Source organism: Rattus norvegicus, chromosome 16 (genome assembly GCF_036323735.1).
Source record: "Rattus norvegicus strain BN/NHsdMcwi chromosome 16, GRCr8, whole genome shotgun sequence".
NCBI classification, from domain to species: domain Eukaryota; kingdom Metazoa; phylum Chordata; class Mammalia; order Rodentia; family Muridae; genus Rattus; species Rattus norvegicus.
Window position 1 is genome coordinate 77134717 of NC_086034.1, and position 18553 is coordinate 77153269.

At 42.5% G+C, this 18553-nt stretch overlaps 1 protein-coding gene across 1 annotated transcript; it reads left to right on the top strand.

The window, feature by feature from the left end:
• Window positions 1-862: 862 nt before the first annotated feature.
• On the top strand, window positions 863-1896 carry Defa8 (defensin alpha 8). Its single transcript, NM_001033077.2, has 2 exons — window positions 863-1079; window positions 1662-1896. The coding sequence occupies exons 1-2, from the start codon at window positions 908-910 to the stop codon at window positions 1799-1801; spliced, it is 312 nt and encodes a 103-aa protein (NP_001028249.1). The 5' UTR covers window positions 863-907; the 3' UTR covers window positions 1802-1896.
• The last annotated feature ends 16657 nt before the right edge of the window (window positions 1897-18553 follow it).

Below are 18553 nucleotides of genomic sequence, written 5' to 3' on the forward strand. Positions count from 1 at the left end.
GACTGTAAACAACAGGATGCTCTGGACCTTTTGCTGTGTGTGTGGTGAGAGACATGGGATAAACACAGACTGAAGAGTGTTCCTGAATGACATGGCGGCACTTCTCGAGACCGGGTAGCAGCTTCTGAGCCTCTCTACATTGTGGATGTCCTTTCCTGTAGGTCAGGTCTCATTGTCTAAAAGTAAAAGCATTGCAGCATCTCAGACCTGGGAAACACCCCATGGCTTGAGGGTCCTGAGCATGAAGAGCCACCTGGAGCTCACTCTTGGCAGATGTGTTCCATGACTTTGGCTTCTTCAGAACAACCCACTACAGCTTCACTCTGACAAATCCTAGAAACTTGAACTCAATTCACTAGAGGGCACCATAAAGCCATCATACCTTATAATGGCCCCAAAGGAGGTGATTCACAAAGTTTGCCTTGATGAGGACAATTGCTAATACACAAAAACTTGCAAAAAAAAATTGAGTGTCCAGTCCACCTGGTCAAGGACTGGTCCCGGATCCACAGTTTCTGAGAATAGCAGGCTCTAACTTGAAAACACAAAAATTGTTTGTTCTATGAGCTCATAAAATTAGGCAGTGTTCAGCTATTTTCTTTCCTGACCACTGAGAGGTAAATACTCAAGCAGATGGGAAACAGGGGAGGACAGCAAAGCCTGTTCATCATTATCAGTGGGAGTGTGCGTGAGGGGAGGGGTGTCAGTGAACACACAGAGCATCAGGAAGGAAGCCTTGAGGACAGAGGAACATCAAAGGGATCCTGAGGACAACAGCTGGGAGCAGTTGCCATCAATGAGTGCCTTCTCTAAGTGTGGGGCATGTTCTTTGCCCTATAAATGCAGGCTGGCTCCTCTCTCCACACACTGGTCTCCAGCTCACCAATCCTCCAGGTGACTTCCAGCCATGAAGACTCTTGTCCTCCTCTCTGCCCTTGTCCTGCTGGCATTCCAGGTCCAGGCTGATCACATTCAAGAGGCAGAAGAAGAGACTAAAACTGAGGAGCAGCCAGCAGATGAGGACCAGGATATGTCTGTCTCCTTTGAAGGCCCAGAAGCCTCTGCTCTTCAAAATTTAGGTGCGTGCTTGTGCACAGAATGATGGAGGCCTGGAGTCTCCTGATGGAGGGTTGTAGATTAGCCCTGGAGTCCTGTCAAGGACAGTCTGGTTCAGGTAGCTGTCTACTGATCCTTTCAGAACTTCCCTGTCTTATTCATAGAAATAACAGTGAGAGACAAGCCATTGGGCTTGACTTTTTCCTTCTAAGATTTCGGTCTAACAATTTATCTGTGAAAAACCTTTAAAATATAAAACATATTGATTAGTTCTTTAAACCTGAGTGATAATTTTATTACAGGAAGAAATATCCGTTTTACTTTAAAAATTAGATTGGTACCCAAATGCCAGTGTATGAAGGTGTTGGGTCAAGAAAACACAAAAAAACTGTTAGAATATGGTGTAGATGAAAATTCCTATATGTGATTAACACTTGTTAAACATCTTATCTCCATGTGTTTGGGGTTGATCACTGTGCTGGCTGTGATGTCACCCACACAGCAAACCTACTCTCTACCATGCACAGGACATCTTCATGGGGTAGTTCACTGTTACACACTACTGGCCTCCTTACTTCATGCCTGATGCTTTCTTGTTTCCTCAGAGATAGGATGGCCATTAAAGCAGTGCCATTGCCGAAAATTCTGCAGACCTTATGAAAAGGCCGAGGGGTCCTGTCGTCCAGGTCTATTTATAAAACGCAAAATCTGCTGCATACAACAATGGACACCAGGGAGGACATAACCACGTGAACTGGGACCTCACAATCTGTCATTCTTGGGCTTCAACTCGACTGCTTTTCCTTCTCCAATAAACCCCTTGCAGACAAATAACCTGTTTATGTTTTTTTGATGCTTTCTATGTGGCTTAGACAGGACTCTCCTGAGCCATGTAGCAAAATCTTCAGTGAATCCTTTGTAAAAGAAGTCTTGGTCACATTTCAGCAGTCATATCAAGGATGAGCAGGAGGTTAGATCCAAAGAGACAAGATGGTCTGCGCCAGCTGCTTCTGTGTCTATCAAGTCTTCTGTCCTTTAGATTAGAGTCACCCTCAAAAATTAGTTCCAGATTTTCATGTTCTATTTTTTCTGTTGAAGGAGATTACATTGTTTCCCTCCTGTAGCTATTATGAACTCTGAGGCAATAAACTACATCCTAGAAAAAGCAAGAAAGTAATCTCCTTGCAACAAACCCAAAAGACAAAAGCCACACAAACATCATTCTGCCTCTAACAACATATAACTAGAACACATGCTCCACTATGTGAGATCAGACCTTCATAGAAAATATATTTGCAATACCATCCAAACTATTGGACAAAAAAGAAACAGAAGGTACACTACCCAATTCCTTCTATGAAGCAACAATTACTCTTATACGTAAACCCGACAAAGACCCAACAAAAAAGAGAACTTCAGATCAATTTCCCTTATGAATATTGACACAAAAATACTCAATAAAATTCTCACAAACCAAATCCAAGAATGCATCAAAATGATCATTCATTATGATTAAGCAGTCTTCATCCCAGAAATGCAGGGTCTGTTCAGTGTATGGGAATGCATCAATGTAATCCACTATATAAACAAACTCAAAGAAAAACACCACACGATCATCCCAATAGGTTCTGAGAAAGCATTTGACAAAATTCAACACCCCTTCATATTAAAAGTCTTGGAAAGATCAGCAATTCAAGGCTCATACTTAAACATAGTAAAAGCAATATGGAGCAAATCAGTAACCAGCATCAAACTAAATGGAGTGAAACTTAAAGCAATCTCAGTAAAATCAGGGATTAGACAAGGCTGCCCAGTCTCTCTCTATCTACTCAATAGAGTACTCTAAATCCTAGCCAGAGCAATCAGAAAACAAAAGGAGGTCAAAGGGAAACAACTTGGAAAGGAAGAAGTAAAAATATCACTATTTGTAGATGATGTGATAATATACATAAGTGACCCCAAAAACGTTCCACCAAAGAACTCGTACTAAACAACTTCAGCAAAGTGGCTAAACATAAAATAACTCCAACAAATCAGTTGCCTACCTCTACTCAAAGGATAATCAGACTGAGAAAGAAATTGGGAAAATGATACCCTTCACAATAGTCACAAATAACATAAAATACCTCAGTGTGAGTCTAACCAAGCAAGGGAAAGATCTGTAGGACAAGAACTTCATGTCTCTGAAGAAAGAAATTGAGGAATATCTCAGAAGGTGGGAATACTGCCAGGCTCATGCATTGGCAGTATTAATATGTAAAAATGGCCATCTTGCCAAAAGCAATCTAAAAATCCAATGCAATCCCGATCAAAATTTTAACTCACTTCTTCATAGAGTTAGAAAGATCAATTTGCAAATTCATTTGGAATAACAATAAACCCAAGTTTGTGAAAACTATCAGCAACAGTAAAATAACTTCTGGGGGAACCACCATCCCTGACCTCAAGCTGTATTACAGAGCAATCATGATAAAATTTGTATGGTATTGGTACAGAGACAGGCAAGTAGACCACACACCTATGGTCACTTGATCTTTGACAAAGGAGCTAAAACCATCCAGTAGAGAAAAGATACAATGTTCAACAAATGGTAATGGCTTAATTGGAGGTCAGCATGTAGAAGAATGCAAATCGATCCATTCTTATCACCCTGTACAAAGCTCAAGTCCAAGTGATTCAAGGACCTCCACACCAAAGCAGACACACTCAAACCATTAGAAGAGGAAGTAGAAGAAGAAGAAGAAGAAGAAGAAGAAGAAGAAGAAGAAGAAGAAGAAGAAGAAGAAGAAGAAGAAGAAGAAGAAGAAGAAGAGGAAGATTCTTTTTTTCTTTTTTTTCTTTTTTTTATTAACTTGAGTATTTCTTATATACATTTCGAATGTTATTCCCTTTCCTGGTTTCCGGGCAAACATTCCCCTCCCCCCTCCCCTTCCTATGGGTGTTCCCCTCCCAACCCTCCCCCCATTGCCGCCCTCCCCCCAACAGTCTAGTTCACTGGGGGTTCAGTCTTAGCAGGACCCAGGGCTTCCCCTTCCACTGGTGCTCTTACTAGGATATTCATTGCTACCTGTGCAGTTGGAGCCCAGGGTCAGTCCATGTATAGTCTTTGGGTAGTGGCTTAGTCCCTAGAAGCTCTGGTTGCTTGGCATTGTTGTACATATGGGGTCTCGAGCCCATTCAAGCTCTTCCAGTTCTTTCCCTGATTCCTTCAACGGGGGTCCTATTCTCAGTTCAGTGGTTTGCTGCTGGCATTCGCCTCTGTATTTGCTGTATTCTGGCTGTGTCTCTCAGGAGCGATCTACATCCTGCTCCTGTCGGTCTGCACTTCTTTGCTTCATCCATCTTGTCTAATTGGGTGGCTGTACATGTATGGGCCACATGTGGGGCAGGCTCTGAATGGGTGTTCCTTCAGTCTCTGTTTTAATCTTTGTCTCTCTCTTCCCTGCCAAGGGTATTCTTGTTCCCCTTTTAAAGAAGGAGTGAAGCATTCACATTTTGATCATCCGTCTTGAGTTTCATTTGTTCTAGGCATCTAGGGTAATTCAAGCCCTTGGGCTAATAGCCACTTATCCCTGAGTGCATACCATGTATGTCTTTCTGTGATTGGGTTAGCTCACTCAGGATGATATTTTCCAGTTCCAACCATTTGCCTACGAATTTCATAAAGTCGTTGTTTTTGATAGCTGAGTAATATTCCATTGTGTAGATGTACCACATTTTCTGTATCCATTCCTCTGTTGAAGGGCATCTGGGTTCTTTCCAGCTTCTGGCTATTATAAATAAGGCTGTGATGAACATAGTGGAGCATGTGTCTTTTTTATATGTTGGGGCATCTTTTGGGTATATGCCCAAAAGAGATATAGCTGGATCCTCAGGCAGTTCAATGTCCAATTTTCTGAGGAACCTCCAGACTGATTTCCAGAATGGTTGTACCAGTCTGCAATCCCACCAACAATGGAGGAGTGTTCCTCTTTCTCCACATCCTCGCCAGCATCTGCTGTCACCTGAGTTTTTGATCTTAGCCATTCTCACTGGTGTGAGGTGAAATCTCAGGGTTGTTTTGATTTGCATTTCCCTTATGACTAAAGATGTTGAACATTTCTTTAGGTGTTTCTCAGCCATTCGGCATTCCTCAGCTGTGAATTGTTTGTTTAGCTCTGAACCCCATTTTTAATAGGGTTATTTGTCTCCCTGCGGTCTAACTTCTTGAGTTCTTTGTATATTTTGGATATAATCTTTGTATATTTTTGGATACCTATCTGTTGTAGGATTGGTAAAGATCTTTTCCCAATCTGTTGGTTGCCGTTTTGTCCTAACCACAGTGTCCTTTGCCTTACAGAAGCTTTGCAGTTTTATGAGATCCCATTTGTTGATTCATGATCTTAGAGCATAAGCCATTGCTGTTTTGTTCAGGAAATTTTTTCCAGTGCCCATGTGTTCCAGATGCTTCCCTAGTTTTTCTTCTATTAGTTTGAGTGTGTCTGGTTTGATGTGGAGGTCCTTGATCCACTTGGACTTAAGCTTTGTACAGGGTGATAAGCATGGATCGATCTGCATTCTTCTATATATTGACCTCCAGTTGAACCAGCACCATTTGCTGAAAATGCTATCTTTTTTCCATTGGATGGTTTTGGCTCCTTTGTCAAAAATCAAGTGACCATAGGCGTGTGGGTTCATTTCTGGGTCTTCAATTCTATTCCATTGGTCTATCTGTCTGTCTCTGTACCAATACCATGCAGTTTTTATCACTATTGCTCTGTAATACTGCTTGAGTTCAGGGATAGTGATTCCCCCTGAAGTCCTTTTATTGTTGAGGATAGTTTTAGCTATCCTGGGTTTTTTGTTATTCCAGATGAATTTGCAAATTGTTCTGTCTAACTCTTTGAAGAATTGGATTGGTATTTTGATGGGGATTGCATTGAATCTGTAGATCGCTTTTGGTAAAATGGCGATTTTTACTATATTGATCCTGCCAATCCATGAGCATGGGAGATCTTTCCATCTTCTAAGGTCTTCTTCAATTTCTTTCTTCAGTGTCTTGAAGTTCTTATTGTACAGATCTTTTACTTGCTTGGTTAAGGTCACACCGAGGTACTTTATTTTATTTGGGTCTATTATGAAGGGTGTCGTTTCCCTAATTTCTTTCTCGGCTTGTTTCTCTTTTGTGTAGAGGAAGGCTACTGATTTATTCGAGTTAATTTTATACCCAGCCACTTTGCTGAAGTTGTTTATCAGCTTTAGTAGTTCTCTGGTGGAACTTTTGGGATCACTTAAATATACTATCATATCATCTGCAAATAGTGATATTTTGACTTCTTCTTTTCCGATCTGTATCCCCTTGACCTCCTTTTGTTGTCTGATTGCTCTGGCTAGAACTTCAAGAACTATATTGAATAAGTAGGGAGAGAGTGGGCAGCCTTGTCTAGTCCCTGATTTTAGTGGGATTGCTTCAAGTTTCTCTCCATTTAGTTTAATGTTAGCAACTGGTTTGCTGTATATGGCTTTTGCTATGTTTAGGTATGGGCCTTGAATTCCTATTCTTTCCAGGACTTTTATCATGAAGGGGTGTTGAATTTTGTGAAATGCTTTCTCAGCATCTAATGAAATGATCATGTGGTTTTGTTCTTTCAGTTTGTTTATATAATGGATCACGTTAATGGTTTTCCGTATGTTAAACCATCCCTGCATGCCTGGGATGAAGCCTACTTGGTCATGGTGGATGATTGTTTTGATGTGCTCTTCGATTCGGTTTGCCAGAATTTTATTGAGTATCTTTGCGTCGATATTCATAAGGGAAATTGGTCTGAAGTTCTCTTTCTTTGTTGTGTCTTTGTGTGGTTTAGGTATAAGAGTAATTGTGGCTTCATAGAAGAAATTCGGTAGTGCTCCATCTGTTTCAATTTTGTGGAATAGTTTGGATAATATTGGTATGAGGTCTTCTATGAAGGTCTGATAGAATTCTGCACTAAACCCGTCTGGACCTGGGCTCTTTTTGGTTGGGAGACCTTTAATGACTGCTTCTATTTCCTTAGGAGTTATGGGGTTGTTTAACTGGTTTATCTGTTCCTGATTTAACTTCGGTACCTGGTATCTGTCTAGGAAATTGTCCATTTCCTGCAGATTTTCAAGTTTTGTTGAATATAGGCTTTTATAGTAAGATCTGATGATTTTTTGAATTTCCTCTGAATCTGTAGTTATGTCTCCCTTTTCATTTCTTTTTTTTTAATTTAGAGAATACTTTATTAGTTTTTGTAATCAAACCCACGTATATAAGACCTTACATATTTAATACAGTGTATTACCCCTGTACAAATGGAAAAAACTTAAGTTCAACATTTCTAGACCAATATGGCTGTTAATTTCTGTACAGTGCCAACTCAGCACAGTAAACGGGGATACTTTTTTCGAAAGTTGACAGCACAGGTAAAGTTTCAAAAAATTCAAATTATATATCTGTATATATATATATTTATATTTATATAAAAAGACCAATAATAGCAGTGTGTTATGCATCAACAGCAGCAACAGCTTTTCCAGGTTCTGCAGTCATCTGAACAAAATTGTAGAGACATCCAGCACACTCCATTAAAAAAAAAAAAGTAAAAAAACAAAACCCGAGAAAACAGCACAGTTCTGTTACTCTTGTGGTACCTGGCACCATTTTTTTTAAATTAGCTTCTCAATCATCATCTGGAAAGAAAACATTCTGAGCAACATCATTAAAAACAGCTCTGATAAAGCACAGTCACTACTACGTATCATAAAGCAGGTACAAGCTATTTTACATCCACAGAGGTATGATACAGTACTGTCCTACATCTATAATACTAGAGGATACAATTTAAAAGGCATTATTTGAGACTTGATTCTACTTTTCCAGCAGAGGGCCCAAAGGATGGTGTGACACAGCTTTGTAAAGAAACATACTCTAGACAGGATTTCCTTTCACTAGTGGCACACTTCTAAGGATTCATTCTCTCCATGAATGTCAGCTAAAACCGTTATTAAAAAAATGAAATATCCCTAGAACAAAACCGTATAACCACCGGATTCACATGAAGATGACCTAGTGGAGACAAGCTGGACCTCACCTTACCAACAAGCTATCAAATCTGTTATGTTTAAACAGTGAGACCTCCAAGGAAGGAGATGCCAAGTAGTGCTTCAAAGCTTCGGACCACAATCAAACACAGCATCCTTTTCAACAGAAGCAGAAGCTCATCTGAATATGCTCATGGATGCTGACATCAACATTTAATCATCTCCTCATTCATCCAGGAAGAGGGGGAGATCAGTTACTACTGTACTTTATTGTGTTCAACCAAATCACCATGTTACAAAAATAGCAAGCTGCCATAATAAAAAATAAGGCTCCTCTATCCAGCACCAGATAGCATCATTTTACTTTCAAGCCAAGAAATTGCACACTTGTATATAAACCAATCGAAGATGAGGATTGAGAGTTCATCTTGGTGGATTTTTCCTTTGATGAATATGAAGTGTCCTTCCTTATCTTTTTTGATGACTTTTAATTGAAAATTGATTTTATTTGATATTAGAATGGCTACTCCAGCTTGCTTCTTCTGACCATTTGCTTGGAAAGTTGTTTTCCAGCCTTTCACTCTGAGGTAGTGTCTGTCTTTGTCTCTGAGGTGTGTTTCCTGTAGGCAGCAGAATGCAGGGTCCTCATTGCGTATCCAGTTTGTTAATCTATGTCTTTTTATTGGGGAGTTGAGGCCATTGATGTTGAGAGATATTAAGGAATAGTGATTATTGCTTCCTGTTATATTCATATTTGGATGTGAGGTTATGTTTGTGTGCTTTTCTTCTCTTTGTTTTGTTGCCAAGACGATTAGTTTCTTGCTTCTTCTAGGGTATAGCTTGCCTCCTTATGTTGGGCTTTACCATTTATTATCCTTTGTAGTGCTGGATTTGTAGAAAGATATTGTGTAAATTTGGTTTTTTCATGGAATTTCTTGGTTTCTCCATCTATATTAATTGAGAGTTTTGCAGGATACAGTAACCTGGGCTGGCATTTGTGTTCTCTTAGGGTCTGTATGACATCTGTCCAGGATCTTCTGGCCTTCATAGTTTCTGGCGAAAAGTCTGGTGTGATTCTGATAGGTCTGCCTTTATATGTTACTTGACCTTTTTCCCTTACTGCTTTTAATATTCTTTCTTTATTTTGTGCGTTTGGTGTTTTGACTATTATGTGACGGGAGGTGTTTCTTTTCTGGTCCAATCTATTTGGAGTTCTGTAGGCTTCTTGTATGCCTATGGGTATCTCTTTTTTTAGGTTAGGGAAGTTTTCTTCTATGATTTTGTTGAAGATATTTACTGGTCCTTTGAGCTGGGAGTCTTCACTCTCTTCTATACCTATTATCCTTAGGTTTGATCTTCTCATTGAGTCCTGGATTTCCTGTATGTTTTGGACCAGTAGCTTTTTCCACTTTACATTATCTTTGACAGTTGAGTCAATGATTTCTATGGAATCTTCTGCTCCCGAGATTCTCTCTTCCATCTCTTGTATTCTGTTGGTGAAGCTTGTATCTACAGCTCCTTGTCTTTTCTTTTGATTTTCTATGTCCAGGGTTGTTTCCATGTGTTCTTTCTTGATTGCTTCTATTTCCATTTTTAATTCCTTCGAATGTTTGATTGTGTTTTCCTGGAATTCTTTCAGGGATTTTTGCGATTCCTCTCTGTAGGCTTCTACTTGTTCTCTAAGGGAGTTCTTTATGTCTTTCTTGAAGTCCTCCAGCATCATGATCAGATATGATTTTGAAACTAGATCTTGCTTTTCTGGTGTGTTTGGATATTCAGTGTTTGCTTTGGTGGGAAAATTGGGCTCCGATGATGCCATGTAGTCTTGGTTTCTGTTGCTTGTGTTCCTGCGCTTGCCTCTCGCCATCAGATTATCTCTAGTGTTACTTTGTTCTGCTATTTCTGATAGTGGCTAGACTGTCCTATAAGCCTGTGTGTCAGGAGTGCTGTAGACCTGTTTTCCTGTTTTCTTTCAGCCAGTTATGGGGACAGAGTGTTCTGTTTTCGGGCGTGTAGTTTTTCCTCTCTACAGGTCTTCAGCTGTTCCTGTGGGCCTGTGTCTTGAGTTCACCAGGCAGGTTTCTTGCAGGGGAAAAGTTGGTCCTACCTGTGGTTCCAAGGCTCAAGTTTGCTTGTGGGGTACTGCCTAAGTCCTCTCCGCGGCGGCAGCAACCGGGAAGATCTGCGCTGCTCTTTCCGGGAGCCTCCGTGCACCAGGGTTCCAGATGACGTTTGGTGTTTTCCTCTGGCGTCTGGATGTGCACAGAGTGCAGTCTCTTCTGGTTTCCCAGGCGTGTCTGCCTCTCTGAAGGTTTAGCTCTCCCTCCCACGGGATTTGGGTGCAGAGAACTGTTTATCCGGTCTGTTTCCTTCAGGTTCCGGCGGTGTCTCAGGCGCAGGGGTCCTGCCGCCCCTGGGCCCTCCCCTACGGGAACCCAGAGGTCTTATACAGTTGCCTCTTGGGCCAGGGATGTGGGCAGGGGTGGGCAGTGTTGGTGGTCTCCTCCGCTCTGCAGCCTCTGGAGTGCCCACCTGATTAGGCGGTGAGGTCTCTCTCCCACGGGGTTTGGGAGCAGAGAGCTGCTGCAGGCCGGGATCCGCGGGTGTGGGACTTCCGGTAAACACAGGAAGTGCCCGGTCCTAGAGCAATTTTGCCTCTGTGTGTCCTGAGTTCACCAGGCAGGTTTCTTGCAGGGGAAAAGTTGGTCCTACCTGCGGTTCCAAGGCTCAAGTTTGCTCGTGGGGTACTGCCTAAGTCCTCTCCGCGGCGGCAGCAACCGGGAAGATCTGCGCCGCTCTTTCCGGGAGCCTCCGTGCACCAGGGTTCCAGATGGCGTTTGGTGTTTTCCCCTGGCGTCTGGATGTGCACAGAGTGCAGTCTCTTCTGGTTTCCCAGGCGTGTCTGCCTCTCTGAAGGTTTAGCTCTCCCTCCCACGGGATTTGGGTGCAGAGAACTGTTTATCCGGTCTGTTTCCTTCAGGTTCCGGCGGTGTCTCAGGCGCAGGGGTCCTGCCGCTCCCGGGCCCTCCCCTACGGGAACCCAGAGGCCTTATACAGTTGCCTCTTGGGCCAGGGATGTGGGCAGGGGTGGGCAGTGTTGGTGGTCTCCTCCGCTCTGCAGCCTCAGGAGTGCCCACCTGATCAGGCGGTGAGGTCTCTTCCCTTTTCATTTCTGATTTTATTAATTTGGACACACTCTCTGTGTCCTCTCATTAGTCTGGCTAAGGGTTTATCTATCTTGTTGATTTTCTCAAAGAACCAACTTTTGGTTCTGTTGATTCTTTCTATGGTCCTTTTTGTTTCTACTTGGTTGATTTCAGCCCTGAGTTTGATTATTTCCTGCCTTCTACTCCTCCTGAGTGTATTTGCTTCTTTTTGTTCTAGAGCTTTTAGGTGTGCTGTCAAGCTGCTGACATATGCTCTTTCCTGTTTCTTTCTGCAGGCACTCAGCACTATGAATTTTCCTCTTAGCACAGCTTTCATTGTGTCCCATAAGTTTGGGTATGTTGTACCTTCATTTTCATTAAATTCTAAAAAGTCTTTAATTTCTTTCTTTATTTCTTCCTTGACCAGGTTATCATTGAGTAGAGCATTGTTCAATTTCCACGAATATGTGGGCATTCTTCCCTTATTGTTATTGAAGACCAGTTTTAGGCCGTGGTGGTCCGATAGCACGCATGGGATTATTTCTATCTTTCTGTACCTGTTGAGGCCCGTTTTTTGACCAATTATATGGTCAATTTTGGAGAAAGTACCATGAGGAGTTGAAAAGAAGGTATATCCTTTTGCTTTAGGATAGAATGTTCTATAAATATCCGTTAAGTCCATTTGGCTCATGACTTCTCTTAGTCTGTCTACGTCTCATTTCAATTTCTGTTTCCATGATCTGTCCATTGATGAGAGTGGGGTGTTGAAATCTCCCACTATTATTGTATGAGGTACAATGTGTGTTTTGAGCTTTAGTAAGGTTTCTTTTACGTATGTAGGTGCCCTTGTATTTGGGGCATAGATATTTAGAATTGAGAGTTCATCTTGGTGGATTTTTCCTTTGATGAATATGAAGTGTCCTTCCTTATCTTTTTTGATGACTTTCAGTTGAAAATTGATTTTATCTGATATTAGAATGGCAACTCCAGCTTGCTTCTTCCGACCATTTGCTTGGAAAGTTGTTTTCCAGCCTTTCACTCTGAGGTAGTGTCTGTCTTTGTCTCTGAGGTGTGTTTCCTGTAGGCAGCAGAATGCAGGGTCCTCGTTGCGTATCCAGTTTGTTAATCTATGTCTCTTTATTGGGGAGTTGAGGCCATTGATGTTGAGAGATATTAAGGGATAGTGATTATTGCTTCCTGTCGTATTCATATTTGGATGTGAGGTTATGTTTGTGTGCTTTTCTTCTCTTTGTTTTGTTGCCAAGACGATTAGTTTCTTGCTTCTTCTAGGGTATAGCTTGCCTCCTTATGTTGGGCTTTACCATTTATTATCCTTTGTAGTGCTGGATTTGTAGAAAGATATTGTGTAAATTTGTTTTTGTCATGGAATATCTTGGTTTCTCCATCTATGTTAATTGAGAGTTTTGCAGGATACAGTAACCTGGGCTGGCATTTGTGTTCTCTTAGGGTCTGTATGACATCTGTCCAGGATCTTCTGGCCTTCATAGTTTCTGGCAAAAAGTCTGGTGTGATTCTGATAAGTCTGCCTTTATATGTTACTTGACCTTTTTCCCTTACTGCTTTTAATATTCTTTCTTTATTTTGTGTGTTTGGTGTTTTGACTATTATGTGACGGGAGGTGTTTCTTTTCTGGTCCAATCTATTTGGAGTTCTGTAGGCTTCTTGTATGCCTATGGGTATCTCTTTTTTTAGGTTAGGGAAGTTTTCTTCTATGATTTTGTTGAAGATATTTACTGGTCCTTTGAGCTGGGAGTCTTCACTCTCTTCTATACCTATTATCCTTAGGTTTGATCTTCTCATTGAGTCCTGGATTTCCTGTATGTTTTGGACCAGTAGCTTTTTCCACTTTACATTATCTTTGACAGTTGAGTCAATGATTTCTATGGAATCTTCTGCTCCTGAGATTCTCTCTTCCATCTCCTGTATTCTGTTGGTGAAGCTTGTATCTACAGCTCCTTGTCTCTTCTTTTGGTTTTCTATATCCAGGGTTGTTTCCATGTGTTCTTTCTTGATTGCTTCTATTTCCATTTTTAATTCCTTCAACTGTTTGATTGTGTTTTCCTGGAATTCTTTCAGGGATTTTTGTGACTCCTCTCTATGGGCTTCTACTTGTTTATTTATGATTTCCTGGAATTCTTTCAGGGATTTTTGTGACTCCTCTCTATGGGCTTCTACTTGTTTAATTATGTTTTCCTGGAATTCTTTCAGGCATTTTTGTGATTCCTCTCTGTAGGCTTCTACTTGTTCTCTAAGGGAGTTCTTCACGTCTTTCTTGAAGTCCTCCAGCATCATGATCAAATATGATTTTGAAACTAGATCTTGCTTTTCTGGTGTGTTTGGATATTCCATGTTTGTTTTGGTGGGAGAATTGGGCTCCGATGGTGCCATGTAGTCTTGGTTTCTGTTGCTTGTGTTCCTGCGCTTGCCTCTCGCCATCAGATTATCTCTAGTGTTACTTTGTTCTGCTATTTCGACAGTGGCTAGACTGTCCTATAAGCCTGTGTGTCAGGAGTGCTGTAGACCTGTTTTCCTGTTTTCTTTCAGCCTGTTATGGCGACAGAGTGTTCTGCTTTCGGGCGTGTAGTTTTCCCTCTCTACAGGTGTTCAGCAGTTCCTGTGGGCCTGTGTCTTGAGTTCACCAGACAGGTCACTTGCAGCAGAAAAGTTGGTCTTACCTGTGGTTCCGAGGCTCAAGTTTGCTCGCGGGGTGCTGCCCAAGAGCTCTCCTCGGCAGCAGCAACCAGGAAGATCTGTGCCACCGGGAGCTTCAGTGCACCAGGGTTCCAGATGGCGTTTGGTGTTTTCCTCTGGCGTCCGAGATGTGTATGCAGAGTGCAGTCTCTTCTGGTTTCCCAGGCGTGTCTGCCTCTCTGAGGGTTTAGCTCTCCCTCCCATGGGATTTGGGTGCAGAGAACTGTTTATCCGGTCTGTTTCCTTCAGGTTCCGGAGGTGTCTCAGAGGCAGCGGTCCTGCCACTCCTGGGCCCTCCCCCACGGGAGCCCAGAGGCCTTATACAGTTTCCTCTTGGGCCAGGGATGTGGGCAGGGGTGAGAAGTGTTGGTGGTCTCTTCCGCTCTGCAGCCTCAGGAGTGCCCACCTGACCAGGCGGTCGGGTCTCTCTCCCACGGTGTCTAGGAGCAGAGAGCTGCTGAGGGCCAGGATCTGCGGGTGTGGGACTTCCCCAAAATTTTTAAAGTCAGTTTCTCTCTGTGGCGGGGATCCTGCAAGGGCCTCACGCGCTGGCTCCCTCCTCAGAGACGCACGAGCGATGCGGCCTGAAGAGTCCTTGATTCCCGCTGCAGCTCTCTTATCTCCGTCGTCCTGTAATCGGCCTTGCTTCGGGGTCCCTGTGTTCGGGCGCCACTTGTCCCCGCTAGCGGGGACCCAGTTATTCAGGGTCCCGAAGAGGCTTTCTACCTGTGGTTCAAAATGGGGGTGAAGAGAAGAAGGAGACCAAGCAAAGTTCTGTTGTCAAGGTCTCCTTTTTTTGGGGTGAATGTTACAGCTTTTAAGGCTTTCAGGTAGGGGGAGGTGCGGATATCGAAGAAGAAGATTCTTAATCAAATGGGCACTGGGGAAAATTTCTTGCACAAAACACCAATGTCTTATACTCTCATATCAAGAATCGAAAAATGAGACCTCATAAAACTGCAAAGCTTCTGTAAGGTAAAGACACTGTTACTAGGTCAAAATGGCAACCAACAGATTGGGAAATGTATTTCCTAATCCTACATCCAATAGAGGGCTAATATCCAATATATACAGATATCTCAACAAGTTAGACACCAGAGAATCAAATAACCCTATTAAAATTGGGTACAGAGTTAAAAAGAATTCTCAACTAAGGAATCTAGAAAGGTTTCAGAGTTTGAAATCCTAGAAAAAAGCACTTGCTAGTTTTTCTCATGTTCTAGCACTCCAAGGACAGAGACCTGAACCCTACGTGGGTTGCACACTAATCCTACATTCCCATTGCAGAAATCTTAATAAATAATTAAAAATAAGTTGTTCATCAACGTATCCAAAATAGAACAGGACTTTATATCTCTTTTTTAGGATGTGTTTTCCGGGTCAAGTAGAAATGGATTTCAAACAACACACACATGCACATGGGTTCTAACTCATATTTATATTTGAACATTTGTTAGTGCTATGGGCAGAGAATTAAGTGGCTCTCTGGGATTTGAAGACATTAGTGCAAACAAACTCTCCAGCATAGTTAGCAAGTTGGTGCTGGTGTCAGGAGGGAGATTGTGATTGTAAGACTCTCAGAGAGAATCTTCCCTCAGGAGGGAGATCCTCAAGCCCCAATGACCAGTCCGAGTCCACCGGCTGCAATCTGCAAGAGGATTTTTATTGATCAGGATACACAGGTATCTGTGGGCGTCCCAGTCAATTCGGAAGACTGGCGCACCTAGCAGAACCAGGGACGGGTTTTTATAGTGTATTGGGAGCAGAAGCAGGCTTACAGAAGCAGATGCATGGTTACAGGGATGTGATTGGTGGAGTAAATGAGGCATACGTGTATGTTACCTATTTTGGCTATAATCATAACAGTGAGTTAGCAAAAAAGTACATGGTGGTCAGGGCTTCCGGGGGGTCAGGGACTTTTTCTTTTTTTCTGCCAGGTGGCCCATGGAGCAGTGCCCATAATTTAGTCTGGTTTCTGCATTTTGTTTTCTTTTATGGTCTGTTTCGTCTAAATGATGGGTCAGCTTGTCCCACATATCTAAAAACTTACTTTTTTACTTCTATAGTTGAGGGCCTTGGGCTTGTACAATTCCCTTTCTGGGAGGGGGTCTTTCATTCCCCCATTTTCTTTTTTTGTCCTTGAGTGGAATCTTCCACTCAACTTGGTTAAGGTACCTCTGTTTTTTATTGTTTCACCATCTGATACTGTTGTCTCAGCACAAAAGTTTGAATGACTGAAAGTCTGTATCTCTTACTATTCCTGTCTGATCTGCATAGAAACAACATTCTTCTTTTAGTGTAGCACACAGACTCCTTCTTTAAGGAATATCAGGTCTAATCTTCTATTTTGAAGGACTACCTCTGAGAGGGAGGTTAGGTGTTCTTGGAGGTCAGCTAAAAAGTCTGTTTTACTCTTTTTATATCTGAGTCAATGGCAGTTCTGAATTCTCTATAAGCCTTGCATTATAGGGCAACAGCAGATATCCTTGTGCTGCCCTTGTAGCACCTAGATAGCCTTAAATAATTCTCAACTCTCTTTTGTGTCTTATTAAGTCTTTAGCATCAGGATTCTAATCTGGACACTATCTGAACCTATACACCAAGGTCTTTTAGAACTTCTAAACTTATACAGATTGTGATCCCTGAGGCACAGTCCCAAGAAGTGTTAGGAGTACTAACATATGTAATATTACATCATTTGCAATAAAAATCAAGCCTATCCTTACACCTATTCCGAGGGAACCCAGGGCAAACAGGCAAACATGAAATTCTTGTTTCTAAAACACACTCCTCAAGTGAGCATTATAGCAACCTCCCAATCACTTAAGTCTAGGGAGCTTTTTGAAGATCTGAGTGTCCCTCTAGGTCCCAGCTCTCAGCCCCAACAGCTAGTACGCTGCTGGTGAGGGCTGAGACTTGATGGCTGTCAGGGTGGTCAGCAGCACCAGGTACGGTCCTTTCCAGTGAGGCTCGAGTGTCTGGGCTCAGTGTAGCTGTAGTCTCTAACCTGGAACTGATGACATGTCTCAGGGGTCTCCGGGGCATAGGCTGCTGTCAGCTGTGAGCAGATTTCTTTCTGTATCACCTGTAGGTCTTTTAGCCTGGCATACAAATCATTATTACTATGACATGTTGGTTCAGTAACATCATCTAATACAGTCAGGGGAGCCGAGGCCCCATATAAGATCTCAAAGGGGGTAAAGCTGAATCTGGAAGGGGTATTTCTTGCTTTGAAGAGAACAAGAGGGAAGGAGTGTCACCCAGTCTGTGCCAGTCTCCATGGTCAATTTGGTCAGGGTCTCTTTTAAAATTCAACAGTCAGGAGTGAGGGTCTTCTATCCATGTCTGGAACATTCTTTCTGGCCTCCAGTAGGATTCCGTCTTTCCTCGGTGGTAAAGAAGACCTGTAACAGTTACTAACAAGCATCTCAAATGGGATGGTGAGAAAACAAGAGAATCTTGAGAATAGAGGTCCACTGAAGAGGACAAATAGCATTTAGTCACACAGCTAAGCCCGGAGGACTTTTGGGGACAAAAAGGCCATTGTAAAAATAAGCACAAGCTTTGTGTCTGTGAAACAGAATGGCAAGCAGAGAGGGAGCTGATCTGTTACCGACTATCTCTCTGGACTTAAGAACTAATAACAAAAGGATGGAGAGATGGTTAGGACCTGGGTGCTAGATGCCAAGTGGCTGACAAAGAATTGTACACCTATTCACCTGGGACTTTCAGGACCTCAGTAGCAGCCCTTTACCAAACTGTCTCAGTGGGCTAAAGGCCCATGGAAAAGAAAACATTAATCCTGACCTTGGCCACAGCCAAAGCCTGAATTCTAAATTTTGACTGGCAAAACAAAGTTCTTCACAGTTTGTTGCAGATTCCCTCCGAAACTATCTCAGGGGCTTCTCTGTCCCCCAACCTGGGGCATTTTGACCACAGGGGCAGGAACTGGCTGCTGTGGGGATAAGATCAAAGGCACTCTCCATGTCAATGATGACTAACAGGGAAGGTTACTTAATGTTGGAGATCAACTCCTCTCTTGGAATAGGGCCAGCAGATATGGCAGGCTCCCTTAAAGAACTTCTCTTAATGAACACTCTCCTTCTGTGAGCAAGTGTTGAAGGTCTGGTCACTGAAGGCAGCAACTGGAATTATTTTTTTTTCAGGGCCAAAAGTCTCATAAAACAACCACTAACTCTACGCTATCTTTTTGTTGTCAAAGCCGGCCGGCCTCATCACCTTGAAATTCCTCTTACGCTGACTTGGCCTGAGCTGCGCCACTGCCCACGAGCAGCCTGCAGCTTGCTAGCAGGCCTGTATGCTTGTCACCCTCAGCCCCTACATTTTCCTACTCTGTGTTGTCCCTTCCTTAGAAGCTGTGAATGTTTAAGCAACAGGGAGAATTTTTCTTCAGGATCTAAGGTAAAGCTTTCAGGCTCTTGTTAATACCTGCTTCAGACAGGGTCACTCACTAACCTGGAGTTCTTCATACACAACTGTTAACAGCAGCTAGATTGGACAAGGGGAGCAAAAGGAGTGGCATCTCTCCTTGGGGAGGAGACTAAGAGAGAAAGATAAAACAATTTTTCTCAAGCAAA